Here is a 19,541-nt window from a genome sequence, read left to right as displayed (position 1 = left end):
ACAGAGGAGGGGATTGAATGTGAAAAAGGGATGTGACCTGAATGGACAGGTGAAGCAAAAGAGTATTTTTTTTAACTTTAACTAAAAGGAAGGCTCTGATTTAGCAGGTTAAATATCAAAAACGTCTTTCATTAGAAGGGTAGATGGTGACTATTAAGAGACACAATGATGGGAGTCATTTTTATGTTTGAAAATGTGTAATGAAAGTGATGAAAAGTGTCATGAGATAACATTTATTTATTACATTATTTATTATACTTGGCGCTACATAAATAAATTTAACTTGACTTTGTTTAAGCATATAATTCTAATATGAATACCTGCAGTAAAAGGCAACACAGAAGACAGTTGTAGTTTTTATATAATAACCAAAAACGCCCTGGAGTAGTGACATTAACTTCCTGTTGAGGGCAACAGTGTGTGGCAGCACGCGATACGTGCGCCCAGTGCATCACACAACCAACGAAGAAGATAAATGGACCAATAGCAGAGCTGACATTTGTGTTTTGAATGAAACGCGGTTGATGGCTGCTCGACGCTAAGGGTTTGTTTACCCTGCTCTCCTCACTTTTTCAACGTTGGTTAAAGTTTATTTGTAAAAGTTTGAAGGTATTTTTCTTTTACTTGAATTCACAGATTATATACTATAGTTTGGTGAGTTTAAAATGTCCGTTAGCTGCCGTTGTGAGACGTGTACAAACTAACTTTAGTTAACGTAACTTACGTTAGCTTACGACGAGTTTGCTAGCCCTCCGCCCTTGCTACAATTATTCTTACCAACACACTGTTTGATAATTTAGTGTTACACTATACTTACAAATTAGGTTTGGTTAGCTGTTACCGCTTATGTACGCACCAATGAGTATAAACGTTACTAATGGTTCACTGCCTGTACTCGATACGTAACGTAATATCAATGACGTTAGCTTTTAACGTTATCTAAAGTTGGCTGGTTAACATTTCTCTTTAGAAACCGTCCTATCTTTAGCATCAACCAAGCAGTTCAATCAATTTTCTTTTTTAAATACACATTTAATATGAAATTCTGTGTCTTCATTTGCAGTAATAGTTTCACAGCTCCACAGTAATGTCCTCCAGGAAGTCAAGTTCCAGTGGGGAAGGCTTGGTAAGACTTTTGTGCTCTGCTGTGCACAATTTATGTTTTTAAATTATGACCAAACAAGCTTATAATATTATGTTTGACTTCTGTTGATGTCAGCTCTCAAGCAGATGTGGAGAGCGCACCCCACTGAGAAGTCTGCAGAATGAAATGCTGCATCTGCCAACGCCATCATCGAGACTCAAATCAAAGTCATTGCTCAATGCTGATGTTGTGAAAACGCCCAAGGTGGGTTCATACTAATATGTGGAAAATGCTCATGTTGTTTACACATTTCTTTGTGACTTTTTCCTTACCTTTCATTCATTCTAATCAACAGGGCGAATCTAATCTTTGTGATCCAGAGCCCCACATGCACTCTCCAGCCACCAAAGTGATTCAAATCAGTGCTTCCACTGTTGATGTGGCAGCTACTGAGACAGCTTGTGGACTTGGAGATGTAACATTTAAATCCTTCATCTGTCCTGGTGGGGAGGTTGAAGTTACAGGCTCTTCACAGTGTGCAGAGGAAGAGAGTATCATTTTGCCCAAGGATCAGGCAATGAAAACCATGTGTGAAACACAGGAAACAGTCATCTCTGACAGTATGATAGTTCAGTCATGCAGTAGTCACATAGAACACCCCTACTATAATCCTGAGATGAAAGATGCTTCCGTGGTTGACATTAACGCAGCATGTCTCCGTGAAAATTCAAACACTACACTGGCCGCTGGTGGCTTGGATGACAGATGTGCCACAGAAGATTTCAGAGCTTTTCAGAGTGACTACTGTGGAAAGAAAGACATCACTTGGAAATCCTTTGTTTGTGATGGGGGTGAGGTGGAAGTTTCTGATGTCACCAGACTTCAAGATGAGACCATTCCTCTGCCTAAGGCACAGCAAGGTGAACCTTTACAAGAGGACAGCATGAATACACCAAATCTCTCTGTCTGTGGCCAACTGTGTGAAGCAGAACATGCAGATCATCCCTACTGTAGCGGTGAAAATGGTGATCATGTCATCACCACTCCCTCTGACACCGCAGGTAGTCCTGAAAAGCCTGCTGATGGACTGAGTGATGTCACTTTCAAATCATTTAACTGCACTGGAGGTGTGATTGAAATTTCACATGGCACCAGACTTGCAGATGAGACTGTTCCTCTACCAGCTGACCAAACTGGGACCTGCAGTGAGTCGTACAACTATGGTCTAGATCCAAGCGTGTTAGCTGGTGACCAAGATGTACAAAACGGTAATGATCATTTGGATCACCCATACTGTGTTATTGAAAATTACCCATCAACCCCAAGTGGCAATCATCCCATTTCCCAGGAGTCATTACCAGTCAGACTTGATGTTGAGGATGAGGTTAAACAGATAAGCTTGGTGGAAACTAATAGCCAGACTGGCAGTCAAGAGGGCGTTATGATCAGCTCTTTCATCAGTGCCAGAAGTGAAGTAGTAATGTCAGATGACACTCAGAAGACTGTCCCTCTCCCTGACGACCAGGCAGTGATCTGCCAGCCGTTGGACAACAATAGTGTACCTACCTCTGCTACACAGGATCACATTCAAGGTCACTATGAACAACCTAACAGCCAAATGGATACTGATGAAATTGTGGTTGATACTGATGCACCAGCTATCAGTACATCCTCACAGACTCACACGTCTTTGAAGGAATTGGATCATGAATCTGTTAACTGTCAAATGCAAGAGGCATCAAAAAAGGACTCAGTGCATCCTGACGACAGTGCCTTGCCTTCAGTGCTTCACAGAACTGAGTCTCCAGACTGTAGCCCCACTGCAGCTTCAGCAGAGACTCCTACACCTGTGGAGACACTTGTGGAACACGTATCTCAAGTGCAAACCAGCAGTGAACCCCGAGAATCCAATGAGGCAAAAGACAGCGAACTCGGTTCATCTGGAAATGGACCAATTCTCGGTAACTCTGCAGAAAACCCCCAGTGGGAAAACCTCCCTGATGCTTTGAAAATGCTGTCAGACCGTCGCTCAGTAGCATCAGCGTTTGGGATCCTCAGTCCTGTTGTTAGGAGAGCCTCTCTCGCTGTATTAAAGGCTTTCAAGCGTCCTGCCCTTGACCAGTTTTTAGCTGATGAGTCTTCTCTTGAGGTTGAAAAGAGCGTTGTGGCTCCGTCCAATGTCGACCCAGCTGTGTTGTGGACAGAGCACTTGGAGAGCCCCATGCCACATCCTCGGTTTAACTCTACAGCATTAGATTGCAAGCTCCAGCCAGACCCAGTCCCTGAGCCAGTTGAGGATGGGGGTGTAAAGCCTTGTGCAGTGCCTCAGTCTGAAGTGGAGAAGCCGGCTCTGGATATACCTTTGATTCCAGATGGTCCCCTTCAGCAGCAGCTTCGGCAGATGGCGGAGTTTCTTTTCTTGGCATCAGGAAAGATGGGACCTGCTGCTGTCTCTGCTCCCGTTCTGCCTCCTGCTGCTGTCACGGTCCCGTCGGCAAAAGCTACTCCTGTAGAATCCCACAGCATCTGTGTGGGCACCACTCCTGTTAAATGGTCAGACCGCAGCGTCAATACATCTGGCCAGTTTGAGAGAAAGAGGGATTTCTCTGTGGTGGATTCCTGCACTCTGACCGACCCTCTCCTGTGGAAGTAAGTGTTGCCTCTGGATTAGTTAGGCTGTATATGACATGGTTTCTCTGTGTCTGCCTCTCACTGTTTCCTTCTGTTGATGTGCTTTCAGTGTACCTCCAGGCAGCCTAGAGGGTCTTCCCAGACAAGAGCTGGAGCAGAGGTTAAGGTCGAGCATGATCATGGTGGAGGCTCTGGTGCAGCAGTTGGCTGCATCCAGGGCTAGTGGATGTCCTTCTGCAGGCCCTGCACCGTCAGACCTCAGGGAGAAACTAGTGCAGACAGACCACACTGAGCTCAGTCAGGTAAGGACACACTCCGACATCTATAAGGGTTGACAGTGGGATATGTGAAGCGTTTAGAGTTTGCACTCTTGTAGGTTTAATTATTTCGCTGTGATGACATCTTGAGTTTCTTTTAGTTCATCCACAATCTCTGTTTTAACGGATTATTTGTTTTGTATTTTATAAAGACCTCAATGCACAGAGACTTATATTTGGAGGCTCTGAGCAGGATTGGTGAGTTGGAGTTGGATGGAAGTTCTCTGCAGAACCTCAGCCAGTGTATGCAGGACATGAGGGTCACCATGGTGAGACATAAACAATCTGTAACACATGATCTGTGCTGCAATGCCATGTTTAAACTTTATAGATAAAAGGCACTGGCACATGCGTTTTAATGATTTACATTAGTGAAAAGAATGCATTGAAACGCCTGATTTTGTTTGTATATTTGTCCCAACAGACTTCTTTGAGCTGTGACACAGATGCTGCTCTCTCTAATATGAAGCAAATAGGAGACGTTGTCAGAGAAGACCACCAAAGCCTTGTTTCACATGTATGTAAACATGTCTTTGCCATCTGACATCAGTTGCATGCTCTTTGTGTACGTATCCAGTGGGTATGAATTAGCTGATGTGTGTTTTCCTTGTGTTATTCAGTACGGTCAGATGAAGTCTCTGTTAGAGAAAACAAAGAAGACGCAGACAACAATGACGCAGAAGGTCCAAGATGCTCTTCACCAAAGAGATGACATGAGGACACAGATGGAGGAGGCCTTCACAGCCAAGGAGGCAGTAAGTTACAGTGACAAATCTCTTCACCTAGGTAGTTCAATAAATGTTTTGTCTCCGTACCTATTCCTAATTATTGCTCAAGTGGTTCTGCTGCAGGTTGAGGATTTTTTTTATTGGTATTGTTGAGGCCAGTAAAACCAGGGCTTTTGGCTTTGCTTTGGTTGTGAAAAGATAAAATAGAATAACTGAATAATTCCTGTGCTGCTATTGAGGACAAATTAAGGCATTTAAAGAGTGGTAGTTTTCGGTCTCTGGTAATGAAAATCTTCAAGCAGCCTTACAAAGAAAATTTATAACATGTTTGTTGTCGGTGATTATTTACAGCAATATGCTTTTTGCTTCTCGTAGCATCCTTCGTTCCAGGAGCATAAATGTGTTTTTGTCTCCAGGCATTCAGTGCGATGGAACAGCTGAGGACACACTGTGCCACAGAAATCTCAGCGCTGGAGAGGATTGTTGGGTCTCAGCAAGAACTGTCAGCTGCCCTAGACCAGACGTACCCTGAACAGGTACTTTACAGAGAACAGGCAACAAACAGGTCTATTTTAATCTATTCAGCACAACATCCATCAGAGTGTATTTAATGTCTCTTTTTTCCCTCTTCTAATGCAGGTTGCATTAAACCAGGCCCACGCTGAAATGCTTAAGTCTGTTACTGATGTTTTGTCCATGACACTGGAGGAACAATCCACTTTGATGAAAGAAGTATGTTTTATATCACTTTTTAAAGGTGAATGTTATAAGCGCTGTAGGCATGTAACGGTACCATCAAGCATGTCGCAATCTCCAAAAGTCACCGTCTGCCAAAAGCTACAAAGATGAGAAAGTTTAAATTGTTGTTTGATCTCTGTGGCATTTGCTCACAATATAATAACAGCACAATAGTACTGTCATATAATTATGGTCTTTAATGTGGCGTTTGAGTGGATACAGCATTTACGACTTTGTTTTAAATGCATTAATCAGGGTTCTCGTGGTCATGGAAAACCTGGAAAAGTCATGGAATTTCACCATCACATATTCCAGGCCTGGAAAAAGTCAAGGAATTAGTAAAAATCATTTAAAGTTTTTTGGCAAAGTCATGGTTTTCTGTTGTGTGTCATGAAATTGTTACAGTAATCTTCTGTGGATAAGGTAATAAAACAGCAAATTTATTTTCTGTAGCTGTTGACGTAACGTAGCTGTAATGTGGATCAGTGTTTGACAGCGTTTTGTTTACCATCACATACGTTTCTTCATTTTCTCCACGTGTTTCGTCTCTCCATTTTTATGTATGTTAGTGAGCTGAAAAAATGTTTGAATAGAGTTTGAAGCTGATATGTCAAAAAAAAATGCCAGGCAAGTTTAGCAAGGAATTTCTTTTATGGCTCCATGAAAGGTCACGGAAAAGTTTTTAAAGTTTTGTCCATGAAAAATTGTGGGAACCCTGATAAATGCTCATAATACAGATGCTTTTGTGTGTTCATCTTGTCACAGCTCTGTGCAGTCAGAGGTCTTCTGCAGAAAACTGCTCCCATTCTTCTGAAGCTGAATGAGAAGGCAGCTGCTGCTTTGACCGAGAGGGACGAGTATCTCTCTGCAAGAGACCAAGCTGTTGAAGAGAGAGAGCAGGTCTGATGTTTATAAATTAATTCCTAAAACTGCTGCAACTCTTGTCGTATGTGAATGATGATGGCTGCAGATCATGAAGATGACTCTCTTTGTTTTTTTACATGAACTTGTACTCAACAGATTGAAGAAGAATTGGACCAAGCTAATATGAATCTCCGGACTGCCAGAGAACAGATTGGTGATTTAAATCTGCAGGTGACAATTCTGACCTCAGGTAAAAAGATGAAATAAATATGTTCTACTTTTCTTTTCAAATTGTTCTTCCTTATCAGCCTATAAAAGTGCTAACATTTCCTTGACATCCTTACATTTCAGAGATGGGTGTGCTCCGTCAGAAGCTAACAGAAAGAGAGGAAGAGAGGGGTCAGCTGGAGAGGAAGGTGACGGAGCTGTCTGCTACTGTTTCCTCCACTTTGGCCTCCTACACCTTCCTGGAGCAGGCCCTTGGTGCCGAAACTACAAAGTATGACACCCACAACAACACTGATGTGCTAATAACATACATGTGCTCAGGAACATTAAAGGAAACATATGGTGAAATGCTACTGAAACATTTTTATCAAGGGGGATCTTAAAGAAGCAGAAACTGAGTGATGCACAGCTTGGTGCTAAAAAATGCATTGTTGTTTCAGGTTGCAGCAGTCGTGGAAGGACATCCAGCTCACCAATGACAGAGCCAATGAGTAAGTGGTGACTATGATTTTGTCTGTTTATTAGGGGTGGAACAATAAGAAAATGCATAACAATACAGAAAGCATTTCCGTTTGAAAGGGGCCAATGATATGATCAGAAAGTTAAAGCAAAATCACATTGGAGATTATCTGAGGGAAGCCTTTGTCAAAATTTGGACTAAAACTTGTCACAGATTTCTTTCTATCCCTTGATAACTTTCTGAATGCATTCATAGGCCAGTTTAGTAAAATTATGTGTTTGCAAACACATTGGGTTTGGGTGGAGAATCAGCTCTACAGGCATTAATGGGGCACTTATCCTTACTGCTGCTGACAAGTTGCCCTCACCAGTACGCAGTGAAGTTTCCCAAAATAAGAGTTCAAACTACTAGAATTATGACAGAAGAATGGGACCAATAGGCGACCTTGTTCTTTCCCTGCCACACATCTACAAATGTCACCTAAAATACTGAAACTAGTGTCCACTGCCTGTGTTTTGTCTGCGCCTAGATTGGAGACGTCACTGGGTCAGTCGGAGCAGCGTGTGTGTGAGTTGACTCAGGCTCTGGCTCAAAGTGAGGAGCAGCTCAGTCAGCTGCAGGTCCTCTCACAGTCCCAGACCATGCAGATCCAGCAGCTCCAGGATCTTTGCACACAACTCAGTGGCGTGCGGGATATGAACGAGGTAAGCTTTTAGATTATATTCCTAACAGTGGGGCTGTACAGTATATCATTGTTTATCATCATTGTGATGCCAACTTTTGCGATAAACACAAAAGACTGTGATATTGCATGATGTGGGGATTTTGTTTGAGTTAGTTGAAAGAAAATATATATTGCCCTTTGTGTTCATGTTCATTTAGTTAAAAATGTTTGAAATCATTTTCATTTCATATTTTAATTCAGCGAACAATTTGTTAGTTTTTCGCTGTACACTTAAAGCAGCAGAAAGGCAGAACTGAGTACGTTTTAATATCAGTCACAAGTAAAATCGGTATGGCGATATTCAGTGTTATTGCATATTTCCCTTATCATTCAGCCCTGACTTACAGTACTTTTATTAGATTATTGATTTGGAATTATTCTATGATTTAGGCCCTCTTGCTGCTGTAATTCATTTTTTGTTTATTTACCGAGTCTGCTTGTTGTCTGGTCCTCCATTCTTTACCCGTAGTATCACTTGTGCTTTTTAGCCAACATGGAGCTGAGTTTCTTTATTCTTTAAATTTGAGCCTTTGTTGGTAACATTTAAAAAAGATTTCAAATGATAGCAGTTATTTTTTGATCTAAAAATCAAGTGTTTTTTCAATAAGGTGCTGTCATCATAGTACGTGTTTGTGTGTCAGTTCTTACAGATGGAGAATGAGTTGGCGAGGGAGCAGGTGGCTGAAAGTGAGCGTATGCTGAGGGCCAACCTGCAGGGGCTGCGGGAGAGGAACATCGAGTGTGAGGACCTGAAAGGAGAACTTAGTCAACTTGAGTAAGTTAACAGCACCCATGGAATCACCTTTGCTTTTTTATCTTATAAAGAAAGCCAAAATGTATTAGATGATGATGTATTGATGTGCAGTTATAAGTGAGAAATGTTGATTAGATCTGTTTGAATTACGGCAGCATTTTGTCATCATCCAGTGTTTTAGGTTACATAAAAAAAAATTTAAAAATTTGTGCTTTGCCTACAAAGTTCTTTGCGGCATGATAAACTTTATATATTGTGTTAGATACCTGTATTATATCTGTTAAACAAGCTTTTTAATAAACAGATTTGTTTTCATTTTGTGTGAATGAAGGTAGCAAATATAAAGCAAAAGGAAATAATGGCTTTATAGTGTATTTGATCAAGATAAAATCCTTAGTGTGTAAACAAGTCTTCAGTCGGCTAAATTTAAACCTCTGGTGCTAATCTTACAGCAAATGAAAGCTGTTCAACATTTAGTCTGTGTACTAAATGTTAACTTGTCTGTGTATGTGTGATACAGGCTTGAGAACAGGAGTCTGCAGGAGGAGCTGGAAACCACAAAATCCAGAGCCGGTGCAACCCAGCTGGAGCTCGGAGAGAAACTGGCACAGGCAGTCACTGAAATCACTTTGCTACATCACACACTGCGAGGAATGACCAATGAAGTACATGAAGCTCTTAATGACCAGGTAACGCAAAAGAATACATATGCAATTATCTGTTTAGAGAGATTAAACACAGCCTAAAGCAGAAGAGCAGCTGGATTTCACCACCTTTGTCTTACATACGTGCCCTCGCTGTAACTGTAGTCAACTGGAGAATGAGCCTCTAATTGTGTTCACGTTCAGTCATGTGAGAGACTCTTCAGTTCTCGACATGCGTTGGCTCAAACTTCATGGTTTACAAATAAAAAAACTGAAATGAACTGTAAGTAAGTGGACTGTAGCACTGTGGAGAAAACACATTTTCATGCAGGCCTTTATGTCTTACTTTAGAAACCAGAATCACTATTGGATAAAGAGTCTCAAGTCCTCAACTTGGAGCGTCGTCACCCTTCGAGCTCCTTTGTCGACAGCGTCATGGTTGCATTAACTGCTGAGAAGGAGGAAGACGGAGCAGAGACACCTCTTGAACCAGGTACTGTAGCTCACCCTGCATATGTCTTTCATAGTATAAACTTGTTACAGCTTTGATTTACTTATAAAAGCAGTCAGTTACTCAGCAGCTGGTTAAACCCACGCTGGTAATCAGTCTGAGTGGGTCAACCTTGCATCATCCAACCTTGCTTCATGATCCTCCTCCTAACCTTAGTGAAACTCCAGTCAGACACTAATTTGCTGAACATCTATTTCTAATGGGGATGAGAGCTGATATGAAAATTTTATTTAACATGGTGTAATGTAATTGTAGTGGTCAGCAGGTGCAAACAAGTGTGTCTAAACGGTGACATGAGAGATTCACCTGTGACAGCAGTCTGATTTGAATGGCTCAAACCTGGGTTAAATGAGTGTTCAGCAGACCCATGCCATGTATATATGAAAGGGGAGTATAAATATCTTCCTGTGAAGAATGGTTAGAGTCAATTTCCCAAAATTAACTAAGAATGTTTCTTAGCAGGAGGTGAGAAGGACATGCTCTCATGCTGTAAATGTCCTTTTCCTTAATACTCTATTACACTTGTTCTTCCCACATTATCTGCTGTTGCAGTTATGCTATTTCCCTCACGGATAATGTACGGCTTATATTGCTCTCTGTATTTTGAATTAACACATCTCAGAGTAATTTTGAAGCAGTTATTGATTTGCAGAAGTAGCATTGTAGTTACGGGACCCATAGTGACGCTGAAAGTTGTGCATGCCACATTTAATTACATGCCTCAAACTTAGTTCAGCGGCGGCTTAAATGTCATCTAATAATTTAAATAGTAGGTTCAGTATTTTTCAACCTGGACCCTTTTTTTTCATCTTTTGGTGTCTAAATGACTCAGTTTATGAAATTGGTTTAGTATTGAGTGAGACCGACTGCAGTGTAAACACTCGGGGCATGTTCGCAATGTCTCTTCTTGTCCGCTAGAAGTGTTTGTTTTTTTGCCACTGAGAGACTCACATAGATATTCTAAGTGTCTGACAACTTATGGAAAGGATCCCTACAGAGATAGATCTTTTTCTGAAATTTAAATGAAGTCTGGTGGCTTTGGCGATTGTGGTCTCGGGGCTGTTTTTGGTTAAACAAAAAGGATCTTACTCTCTAACTAACAGGTCTGCTTCTGTTGGGATCCTTCCCATAACACACCTAGACACTTATAATAATAATTTGAGCCTGTCAGTGGCAAAAACATGCACTTTTAGTGGACTTACATTAACGATTCATGAATACCCTGAGTTGTTATGTTGTATCCTGTTTCGCTGTTACACCAATTTAAAGAAATGTTGTTCACTGAGACACAAAAACGTGAAAATCAGATCCAGGTTAAAAATTACCAAATTTACCCTTTAAGGCAATCTAAGTTGTAGTTGACTGTCTCTTCAGTCCCCTCAGACTCGCCTGAGCCACAATGTGCACCTTTGTTCAGCGAGACGAGCGCCTTCACCCGCATCACAGCCGTCACCCCTAAAAAGAATCTGAACGCAGTAGAGTTTGAGCCCGAGGAGGACGATCAGAGCAGCCTGGCAGAGCTGCTGGCTGGCCTGGGCAGCACCGTCACAGAGCTCCTCAGCAACCTGAAGCTGCTGCGACAGCGTAAAGATGCTCAGCTGGAGGAGCTGCGCAACACCATGTAAGTCCTGTAAAATGTGTGAAATAAAAATGGCTTTTTCCCATATGGGAATCTATTTATGGATTATAACTCATAAATGTTGGGCTGAAGGTAACAATAGTTTTAATTATTGATGGTCACTTAATATTTTTTTAGATTCATCAATGAACCACTCTGTTGATAAAATATAACGCCCAACACAAGTTTCCAGATCAAAGGTGTGGTCGTCAAATTATTTTTTTCGACCAACAGTCCTAAATGAAAATATATTCAATTTGCAATTATATAACAGAAAAAAGCAAAAAGTCATTGTGTTTAAGAACCTGTAACCAGAAAATGTTTGGCATTTTTTGCTTGATAAATGACTTGCATCGTTATTGATCCATAGAAATTTAATCTCCAATATTTTTGATTGTTAATTAAGGAACAAATCCCTCCAGCACTAGCTATATTGCTGCCATGTAATAAGACTGTACTGCTGCTACTAATAGACTATTAGTTGGTGAAGTGATAGGAGCACCTAATGTGAAAGACACCTTACTTCACTTCACCATGTTTTAGCACAGTGGTTCTCAACCTTTTTTATGTCAAAGACCCCTAAACTGATACACATTAGGTCACAGACCCCCTTTTGATAAGATTTCACTTCATGATTCTGTCATTGTAAACTCCTGTTGAGGAGATAACTGAGGAGAAAGTGAAACCTATGATTAGAGTAGTTGCTCTTATCGCTCCTACTTGCATTTGGCTCCCTTCTAAAGTGATTTAAATACTGAAAACAAGCTATTCCTTAGTTTTCTGGGTCCGGGAGGTCCTGAACTGGACCCTTGGTTGAGAACCACTGTTTTAGCATACAGGGCCTTTGTCAGAGGTTTGGTATCGAGATCTGTAACAAAGAAGAGGTGATAATAATTGTCTTAGTAAATATAGCTAAAGATTCCTGGATTTATGTTCTATGATTTTTGCGTCTGAGAGAAATGAATCAGGGATTTGCCACGTTTTCTTTTGCATTAAGTTGAATTTGTGTCATTTTTAGAAAAAAAAAGTATTTCTCACAGAAGCTTAATGTAAAAGTCCAGCCTGTGTATGTCTGTATGTATTCCTTCTTTTTCAACGTTATCTCATGCATTGTTCCAGCTCTGGCCTGCAGGTGGAGCAGCAGGCTGCAAACAACAGACACGAGGCGGAGGTGTTTGAGCTGAAGCATCAACTGAGCCGTGTGAACAGCCTGTTTGAGAAGGGAAATCAGGCATTGCAGCAGAAAGCTCTGGTAAGACCGACTGTGAATAGTATGTACTTCATCTGTGATGCCTGGCAAAAATTCAAAATGAGTTTTTTAAAACCGTGCCGACTTCTTTAAGAGATGACTTGTCTTTACACAGGATGAGAAAACTGTGGCAAAGTTGGTGGCGGAAATACAAGAGACCCAGGAAATCCTCAATAAACACAGGACTGAGAGTAACGTAAGGAACAAAATCTTTATTTTTAAAATACTCAGAATACAGTTGGCTATATGTATGCTACAGGAGGCTGTGCCCTCAACGTCTACACCATTTTGCAACCAGCTCTGGATCAGGTAGACGAGATGGATGTCTTTATATGTATAGATATAAGCCCCCACATCCTTTTCTTTTCTTCATTTTTTAATTTCTTTAATTTGATTTTTTTACCCCCCTTTTTCTATGTTCTTTGTGTGTTTATAAATCATTTATCATTCTTTTATTTATATTCTTTTATTTGTAATTTTTATTTCATTCATTATTTCCATAGGAATTGCGGAAGGAGGTGGTTGAGCTCCGTCGTTCGCTCCAGCAGTCAAAGGCGGAGTCTCACTTCCTGCGGGGGGAGCTCAGAAAAGCTGGTAGCCAATCAGCTTACCCGGCACATTTCATGGAAGAGAAGATCCAGTTGTTGAGAGAGGTACGATCCCGTCACTTATGGTGGGAGCATTGCCAGATAGTGTAGTTTTGATACCTTTTTAGGCTGTAATTGAGCGAACACTTCAGGTTCTCTAACACAGGTCCCTTTTGATATTTTATCTGCAGGTGGAGAGACTGAAGTTGAGTCTTCAGGAGGCGGAGCAGGCCAGAGCTAAACTCCTCGATAGAGCAAAAAGATCTGTAAGTATTGGCTTGATGTGCTGTATCAGTTACAGACACTGCTGACTATGTAAAGGAATAAAATATTTTCATATTTAATAAAAGAGCTGAAGAAGCGTCATTTAAATGAGGATGTAATCCAGTATGTTCATGATGTTGTAACGTCTCTTACAGCAACTTATCTACCAGACCAATCAGCAGAAAATTGAGAATGAGATTCAGACGTTAAGCAGAGTGATCAATAAAGTCCGAGAGGTGAGGTGCCTTCCTCTGTCATGAATATGTACGGCATGTGTGGATATTTGAGATAATGACTGTGCTCATTTTCTCCACACAGACTCTGCACGCTTTGCCGGTGGTCGTGAAGAATTGCGAACAACTCCAGCAGCTTGTTGAATATATCGGCTGACGTGTTTGTCGTCACCAGTGTTTATTGTATTTATGTCTGTGTTGTGTTTTAGCTGTAAGTGTTCATATTTTTAGTATGATTAAAATAAAATTTTAATATCTTATGGATTGTCTTTGCTCCTTATGTTTGTTTTTTTTATTTCAAGAGCAAATGATTATTAAAAATGGTCAAAATGTTTGGCAACTTTGTGTCAGCATGTTTAATATTTAAAATTGCACACAAAGACGTATGATTGCTGAAAACAGATGTGTGATGCTCCAAGCTGGACATTAAATTTGACACATTTCTCCAGTGTCAGATGTCAGACCTGTGTGTTCAACGCTGGGTTTGTATTTTGTTTAGATTTCATTCATTTCTATATCAAAGCAGGTAATTAAAAACTTGCCCAGGATTTAGTTAAAGCCGTCAGATGATGATTCATTCAAAGACAAATGTGGGTAATGATCCTTGAACCACACACCTTCCATATTTTCACGTTTGGTTTTTGGTTATGACGTGCAACCCACAAAATACACAACCTCATTCAGAAAATTGGTCCCATCTGCCCGCTGTGTTTACACAGTATCTTTCTCCAGAAATGAAATGTGTATTTAACTTCCTCTGAAGAGTTCAGCAGTCATCAGTAACCGTCGGCTCAGGTGCAATCATGCTGTGTTTTCATGGACAGTTGAACTTCACCTCAAATGTGTAATGGATAGAGCTGCAACGATTAATCCATTAGTTGTCAACCAATAAAATAATTGCCAACTAATTTGCTCATTGATTAATCAGTTGAATAATTTTGTTGTTGTTGAGAAAAACAGTCAAAAATCTGACTCCAGCTTCTTAAATGTGAATATTCTGGCTTCTTCACTCCTCTGTGACAGTAAACTGATTATCTTTGGGTTGTGTACAAAACAGGACATTTGAGGGTTTTATCTTGGCTTTCAGAAACACTGATCAACATTTTATAAACCAAACAACTAATCAAATAATTAAGAAAATAATAACCAGATTAATTGACAAAACAATTTTTAGTTGCAGCCTTCCATCAACTAACAGCTCAGTGTTACTTTGCACACTAATTTCCTGTTGATGTTTGTTAATGTCAGGTAAGCTTCTGCAGGCTACACCAGAGTTAGTTTAAACCTCTGTGATCCTTGTTTTAGATAGCGCTTGTCTGATTTTATAATATTAAATAAGTGCATTTTGTTAAAGTCTTACCACTGGACCGTAACTCAAGCTGGTATTCTTTAAAAATCATTAATCACTGTCTTCTGGACGACTGCTGATTACTGCTATTCTTATTTAATCCACACAGATTTTAGGATTCAGTGGCACTCAAGAAAAACTAGCACCCTTTCAACCACAGATACTTTACTGGGGAAAAACATCTTATCTGTCAACAAAGCTTCTTTTCTGATCGGAAAATCAAGTGTCTTCACTATAATGAAGCGTTTCCTTACAAGTCTCATCTTGTCCGATATGCAGACTTTGCATTAGGGAGTTTTCTCGTGTGGAGATAAAGGGCTTGTGCTACTTAACTTTATAGGCTGAAATATCAAATTACAAGTCAATTCATTTTCTTGATTAAGGGATCTTTGTGGGAGATTAAGTGTGTCTATCTTGTCTGAGTGCTGTGTTGATGTCTGGACATGATAATTGGGGCTGGTCACGGTGACTGGTAATACTGCGGCTCCAGACAACACTTCAAACCAGCTGAGCTGAAACACTGACGAAAACAACGAGAACACAAAAGAAAAGATGTTTAAGGGTATTTTCTTTGTCCGTGGTGGTATATGTCTCAGTCTGTGTGTCCTAGTTATTTTGTAATATATTATAGTTGAGTTACAACTGTAAATTCAGTATGTGGCAAACCAAATTTTCAACCTTGGACGTGATATTTTGGCACAATTTCTTAAATTGTCAAAGCAATAATACATCAATAATTTAAATATTTTATTCTTGAAGAACCAAAGTGCTATATCATTCTGTTTATTTCCAAAAAGACAACATCATATGCATTTTCATTTGGCAACAAAATACATGCAAATGTACTAAAGCTGACGTTCTTCATACAAGCCACGCATTGCAAAGCTTATGACCATGAAGCACAATAATTTATACTAATATCACCAGTAACGTAAGTATTAAACCTGCACATTCAATTCATGACAACAAAAAAAGAAGTTGTAACCACACGACATTAGATAAACTTTACAATCACATGCTGTGAAGAGGCCTTGACACTTAAATCCAAATTTATAGGCCGTAACTCAGAGTAAATTACCATCAACATGGAAAATGGGTTGTGGGGTTAATGTGGTAAATCACAGTTGTGTCAGGGTTGGTGTTTTTAATCAGTCTGTTCAGATTTGTCCTTAACAAATGTCATGAACAAAGAAAAACAGTAGTTTGTGCACAGAAATGTCCGGCTCAAGTCTCTGATGTTCTGTTAGCATGCTGGTGAGATGCTCGGATCTAGAGTCTCAGATAGCAGACACAAACCTGTCCATATTTCCTGGGTATGTGGGGTGTCTCAGGTAGCCCCCAGTGTTGGTGATAGGACCTGCAGCACTGTTATACTGGGAGAAAGAGCCCAGCTGCACTGGCGAGACCCTGCCGTAGTGGTCCATGGGCTCCATAGACCCGTGGGCTGAGGGATGGAGGCGTCCTGTCGCTGTGTACCCCTGGCTGTGGCCCTGTCCGTACGAGCTCTGGTGTGTAAGGTGGTGTGGGTGGCTGTTTGGCCCAGAGTAGGTGAACCCAGGGTGTGTAGAGGAGCGTGATGATACGGCCCCTCCGCACGGTTGGCTCTGGAAAGCTGGGGCTCCCAGGCTGCAGGGACTGGATCCATTTGTGAGCCCCTCAGGACTGAAGGTCCGGCCGGGCTGCTGCATCACCTCTGACCCTTGACCTCCCAGCATGCTCGCTGGAGTCGGGTGTCCTATAAGGTTATTGATGCTGAACATGCGGGTCTGACCAGGACCGAACCCAGGAGGAGATGAGGAGGGGTAATAGGCAGAGGGCAGCTGCTGCCCGTAGGCCGGACTGACCGTCATGTTGTTGTAGACTGAGTTGGAATATGCAGCCGATCTTGCAATCTGGACAGGAGAGAAAACTGGTGTCTCATGGACATATGCAGCGTAAGTGCTCAAGTCACAGCGCTTAAACCTCTTCCTGCGCCTCAGGAAGCTGCCACTCTCGAACATGTCCTCTGCGTTTGGGTCTAAAGCCCAGTAGTTGCCCTTCCCTGGCCGCCCCGGCTCTCGGGGGATCTTGATAAAGCAATCATTGAGAGTCAAGTTATGGCGGATGGAGTTCTGCCATTTCTTTGAATTGTCTCTGTAGAAGGGGAAGCGCTCTGTGATGAACTTGTAGATGCCCCCCAGAGTCAGCTTGCGGTCTGGAGAGTTGGCTATGGCCATGGAAATGAGTGCGATGTAGCTGTACGGGGGTTTCCCTCTCTGGAGAGGTCTCTTCCTCCTCCGACCTCTGGGCTGCTCCTCCGTCTGCGGTGGAGGGTTGGAAGCAGGCAAGGTGGTGTCTGCTGGAGAGTCTTTCTCCACTTTGACCACCGGCATTGTTATGAACACTTCAGAAATGTCCTTTAAAAGACAGATTATAAAATGAACTTAACTTCACAGTGTTAGTACGTCCACAGTTCCCTCTGTCTGATTAAATCCTTGACAATGGAAATCAAAACAAGAGATCAGCCCTGCACACAGAGATCACATTTGTTTTTAACAACTCACTGACTTAAAGTCCAAGTCCAGCAGCTCTTCAGGTGCAAGTTGCTTTTCCCAGGAGATCCTGCTTCATTAAACGCCGTGCTTATTTATCTCGTCCACACAGATTGTTGTCAGGTGAAGTTTAAGAGTTAAGGTGTGAGAGCGCCGTGTATGGTGTTCAAGGTGTGTGTGAGAATGAGTCACTCAGCCTTACCTGAAGAGTGTATTACCTCCACTGAGCACCTGAGGGGCCACACCCCCCTTAGCATCACATGCTCTTGACATACCTCAGCTCTATAAGGATCTATTGTTCACGTTCAACAAAGTCTGCATACTTTGTGGTGGAAATTTCTTTTTCAGAAGTTTTTGACATATTTTTAATGTAACTGTATTAAATGTCTGACTTCCTGAAATGGCAAAAATATTTACTGTCTCAGTCAGAATCTGCTTTTTTAATTACATTTTAAAAGTTTTAACTGTTCAGGAAAAAATAAGCAGAATTTCTTAGTGTTCATTTTTGATTACTTTTTATGTATTGTCTTAAAACTATTATGTATTCTTTGCAGCACCTTTTTTTTCTCAGTTTCATAGACCAGAACTGTCAAAACAAACATCATTTCCTCTTGATATTCAAATTCCCCTTTAAAGCCGACCTCAGTTTATTTTAAAAAGTCCAAAATGGTCCATGTTGTTTTGACGTTTAACACTAAAAGACCTCTTTAGTGGTAACTTAACCTACAGGTTGTTTTTCTACCTTGCTTCCTTGTTTGTTTTGTGCCAGTGGTTGGACAAGCCAGCTGTGTTAAGAGATGTAAATGTTTTCCAGACAAAGGCAGTCGTGTGATTTCAGCATGCAAAATATAGGCCATCATCACAATCCCTGGACGCAACCTGAGAGACAGGAATAACCAACCCTCATCGAGATATTACTCAGTGAGATTAGTTTTGATTGTGAGTGCCTTCAAGGAATTGGCTGTAATTTGTGCTGGACATATTTTAAAGTCAGTGTCGTAGAAGTTTTTTTTTGTATATTATATTTCTGCTGCACACACCAGGCTCATTCCTGGAGAGTCTAATCTGCGACAGATCTGCTTTGAAGCTGATAATAAACACGATTAAATATCAGCGGCTCCAGTGATGGAGACAGTGCCGACTCTCTGAGCAGCTCTGTTGGTATGAAGTCAGGGGACTCCGCAGGTTTAGGGTTCACCACCTTAATCTCTTAAACAAACAGAGTAAAACACAGCAGCACACTCCCACTGCTCATCACTGGGGCTGGGTTAGCAGTGCGGGCATGTGTCAGAGCGGGAGCGTGATGAGAGAACGAGGGTTTACTCAGAATAACAGCCTGATGAAAGACTCTCATGGGCTGGACCTGCAGCGCCTTGTTACATGATGGGGTGGGGTTTATTTAGGGGTTAACATGAGGTACCTGATAGTTTCGATTCAACTTTGTAATTGTAGTTTCTAACAAACAAACATAGTTGTGTCATTCCAACACTGTAAAAAAGAATCCAATGATTCAACTTAAAAAAAATGTAGGTAACAATTTGCATGCATCTTTTTAAGTCGGGCCAACTCCGACCCTACAGAATACATCCTGTGAGTCTCAATTTGTTTAGTACAATCAACATGATTTGCTTTGACCTCGAAAAAACTTGGTTGAATCAATTCAATGTTTATGTTTTGACCAACCTCTTAAAATAAGTTGCCAACTGACTAAAACATGTTAATAAAACAAATGTAATGCTGAAAATCTTCTTTATTTTAGTTATTATCCACTAACCCCATTAATTATTTTTTAGAGTGAAGATTTTGCATTGTCCTAAAAAAAGGATAAGAAATAAGAGATAATTTTAAAAGTTATAGAAAGTAAATAAATAAATTGAGGTCCCACAGTCATGAAAAACCTGGGAGAGTAATCATCACATTTTCAATGCCTGGAAGAGTCATGGAAAAAGCATTGAAAGTTTTGTAAAAGTCATGGAATTCTGTTGTGTGTCATGTAATTGTTACAGTAGTTTTCCATGGACAAACGTC

At 40.9% G+C, this 19,541-nt stretch overlaps 2 protein-coding genes across 5 annotated transcripts; one reads left to right on the top strand and one right to left on the bottom strand.

The window, feature by feature from the left end:
• Window positions 1-482: 482 nt before the first annotated feature.
• On the top strand, window positions 483-13,917 carry spag5 (sperm associated antigen 5). Of its 3 annotated transcripts, none has more exons than XM_050043851.1 (25): window positions 483-544; window positions 1,064-1,126; window positions 1,220-1,348; window positions 1,440-3,733; window positions 3,825-4,017; window positions 4,185-4,301; window positions 4,457-4,549; window positions 4,653-4,787; window positions 5,177-5,296; window positions 5,400-5,492; window positions 6,264-6,398; window positions 6,519-6,612; window positions 6,714-6,861; window positions 7,031-7,081; window positions 7,580-7,754; window positions 8,416-8,549; window positions 9,049-9,217; window positions 9,524-9,665; window positions 11,058-11,304; window positions 12,421-12,553; window positions 12,666-12,746; window positions 13,054-13,203; window positions 13,329-13,403; window positions 13,557-13,637; window positions 13,720-13,917. In XM_050043851.1, the coding sequence occupies exons 2-25, from the start codon at window positions 1,088-1,090 to the stop codon at window positions 13,789-13,791; spliced, it is 5,100 nt and encodes a 1,699-aa protein (XP_049899808.1). In that variant the 5' UTR covers window positions 483-544; window positions 1,064-1,087; the 3' UTR covers window positions 13,792-13,917. The 3 variants fall into 3 exon arrangements, with proteins under 3 accessions (XP_049899808.1, XP_049899807.1, XP_049899809.1); XM_050043850.1 differs by having other exon boundaries at window positions 509-609; window positions 13,720-13,916; XM_050043852.1 differs by having other exon boundaries at window positions 540-577.
• Window positions 13,918-15,759: 1,842 nt separating this feature from the next.
• Window positions 15,760-17,697, bottom strand: foxe1 (forkhead box E1). 2 transcript variants are annotated; one of them, XM_050043884.1, is made up of 2 exons: window positions 17,526-17,697; window positions 15,760-17,378 (listed from the first exon to the last, which is right to left on the bottom strand). In XM_050043884.1, exon 2 carries the CDS (start codon window positions 17,352-17,354, stop codon window positions 16,260-16,262), a length of 1,095 nt encoding a protein of 364 aa, XP_049899841.1. In that variant the 5' UTR covers window positions 17,355-17,378; window positions 17,526-17,697; the 3' UTR covers window positions 15,760-16,259. The 2 variants fall into 2 exon arrangements, with proteins under 2 accessions (XP_049899841.1, XP_049899840.1); XM_050043883.1 differs by having other exon boundaries at window positions 17,530-17,697.
• Window positions 17,698-19,541: the final 1,844 nt, after the last annotated feature.

This window comes from Epinephelus moara, chromosome 5 (assembly GCF_006386435.1).
Source record: "Epinephelus moara isolate mb chromosome 5, YSFRI_EMoa_1.0, whole genome shotgun sequence".
NCBI classification, from domain to species: Eukaryota; Metazoa; Chordata; class Actinopteri; order Perciformes; family Serranidae; genus Epinephelus; species Epinephelus moara.
This window is presented reverse-complemented; position numbering and strand designations above follow the sequence as displayed.

Coding starts and splice junctions, on each gene's coding strand:
- foxe1 (XM_050043884.1), bottom strand. CDS start 17,354: ATGCCGGTGGTCAAAGTGGAGAAAGACTCTCCAGCAGACACCACCTTG.
- spag5 (XM_050043851.1), top strand. CDS start 1,088: ATGTCCTCCAGGAAGTCAAGTTCCAGTGGGGAAGGCTTG. Junction 5,493..6,263: donor AATCCACTTTGATGAAAGAA/GTATGTTTTATA, acceptor ATCTTGTCACAG/CTCTGTGCAGTCAGAGGTCT. Junction 9,218..9,523: donor ATGAAGCTCTTAATGACCAG/GTAACGCAAAAG, acceptor GTCTTACTTTAG/AAACCAGAATCACTATTGGA.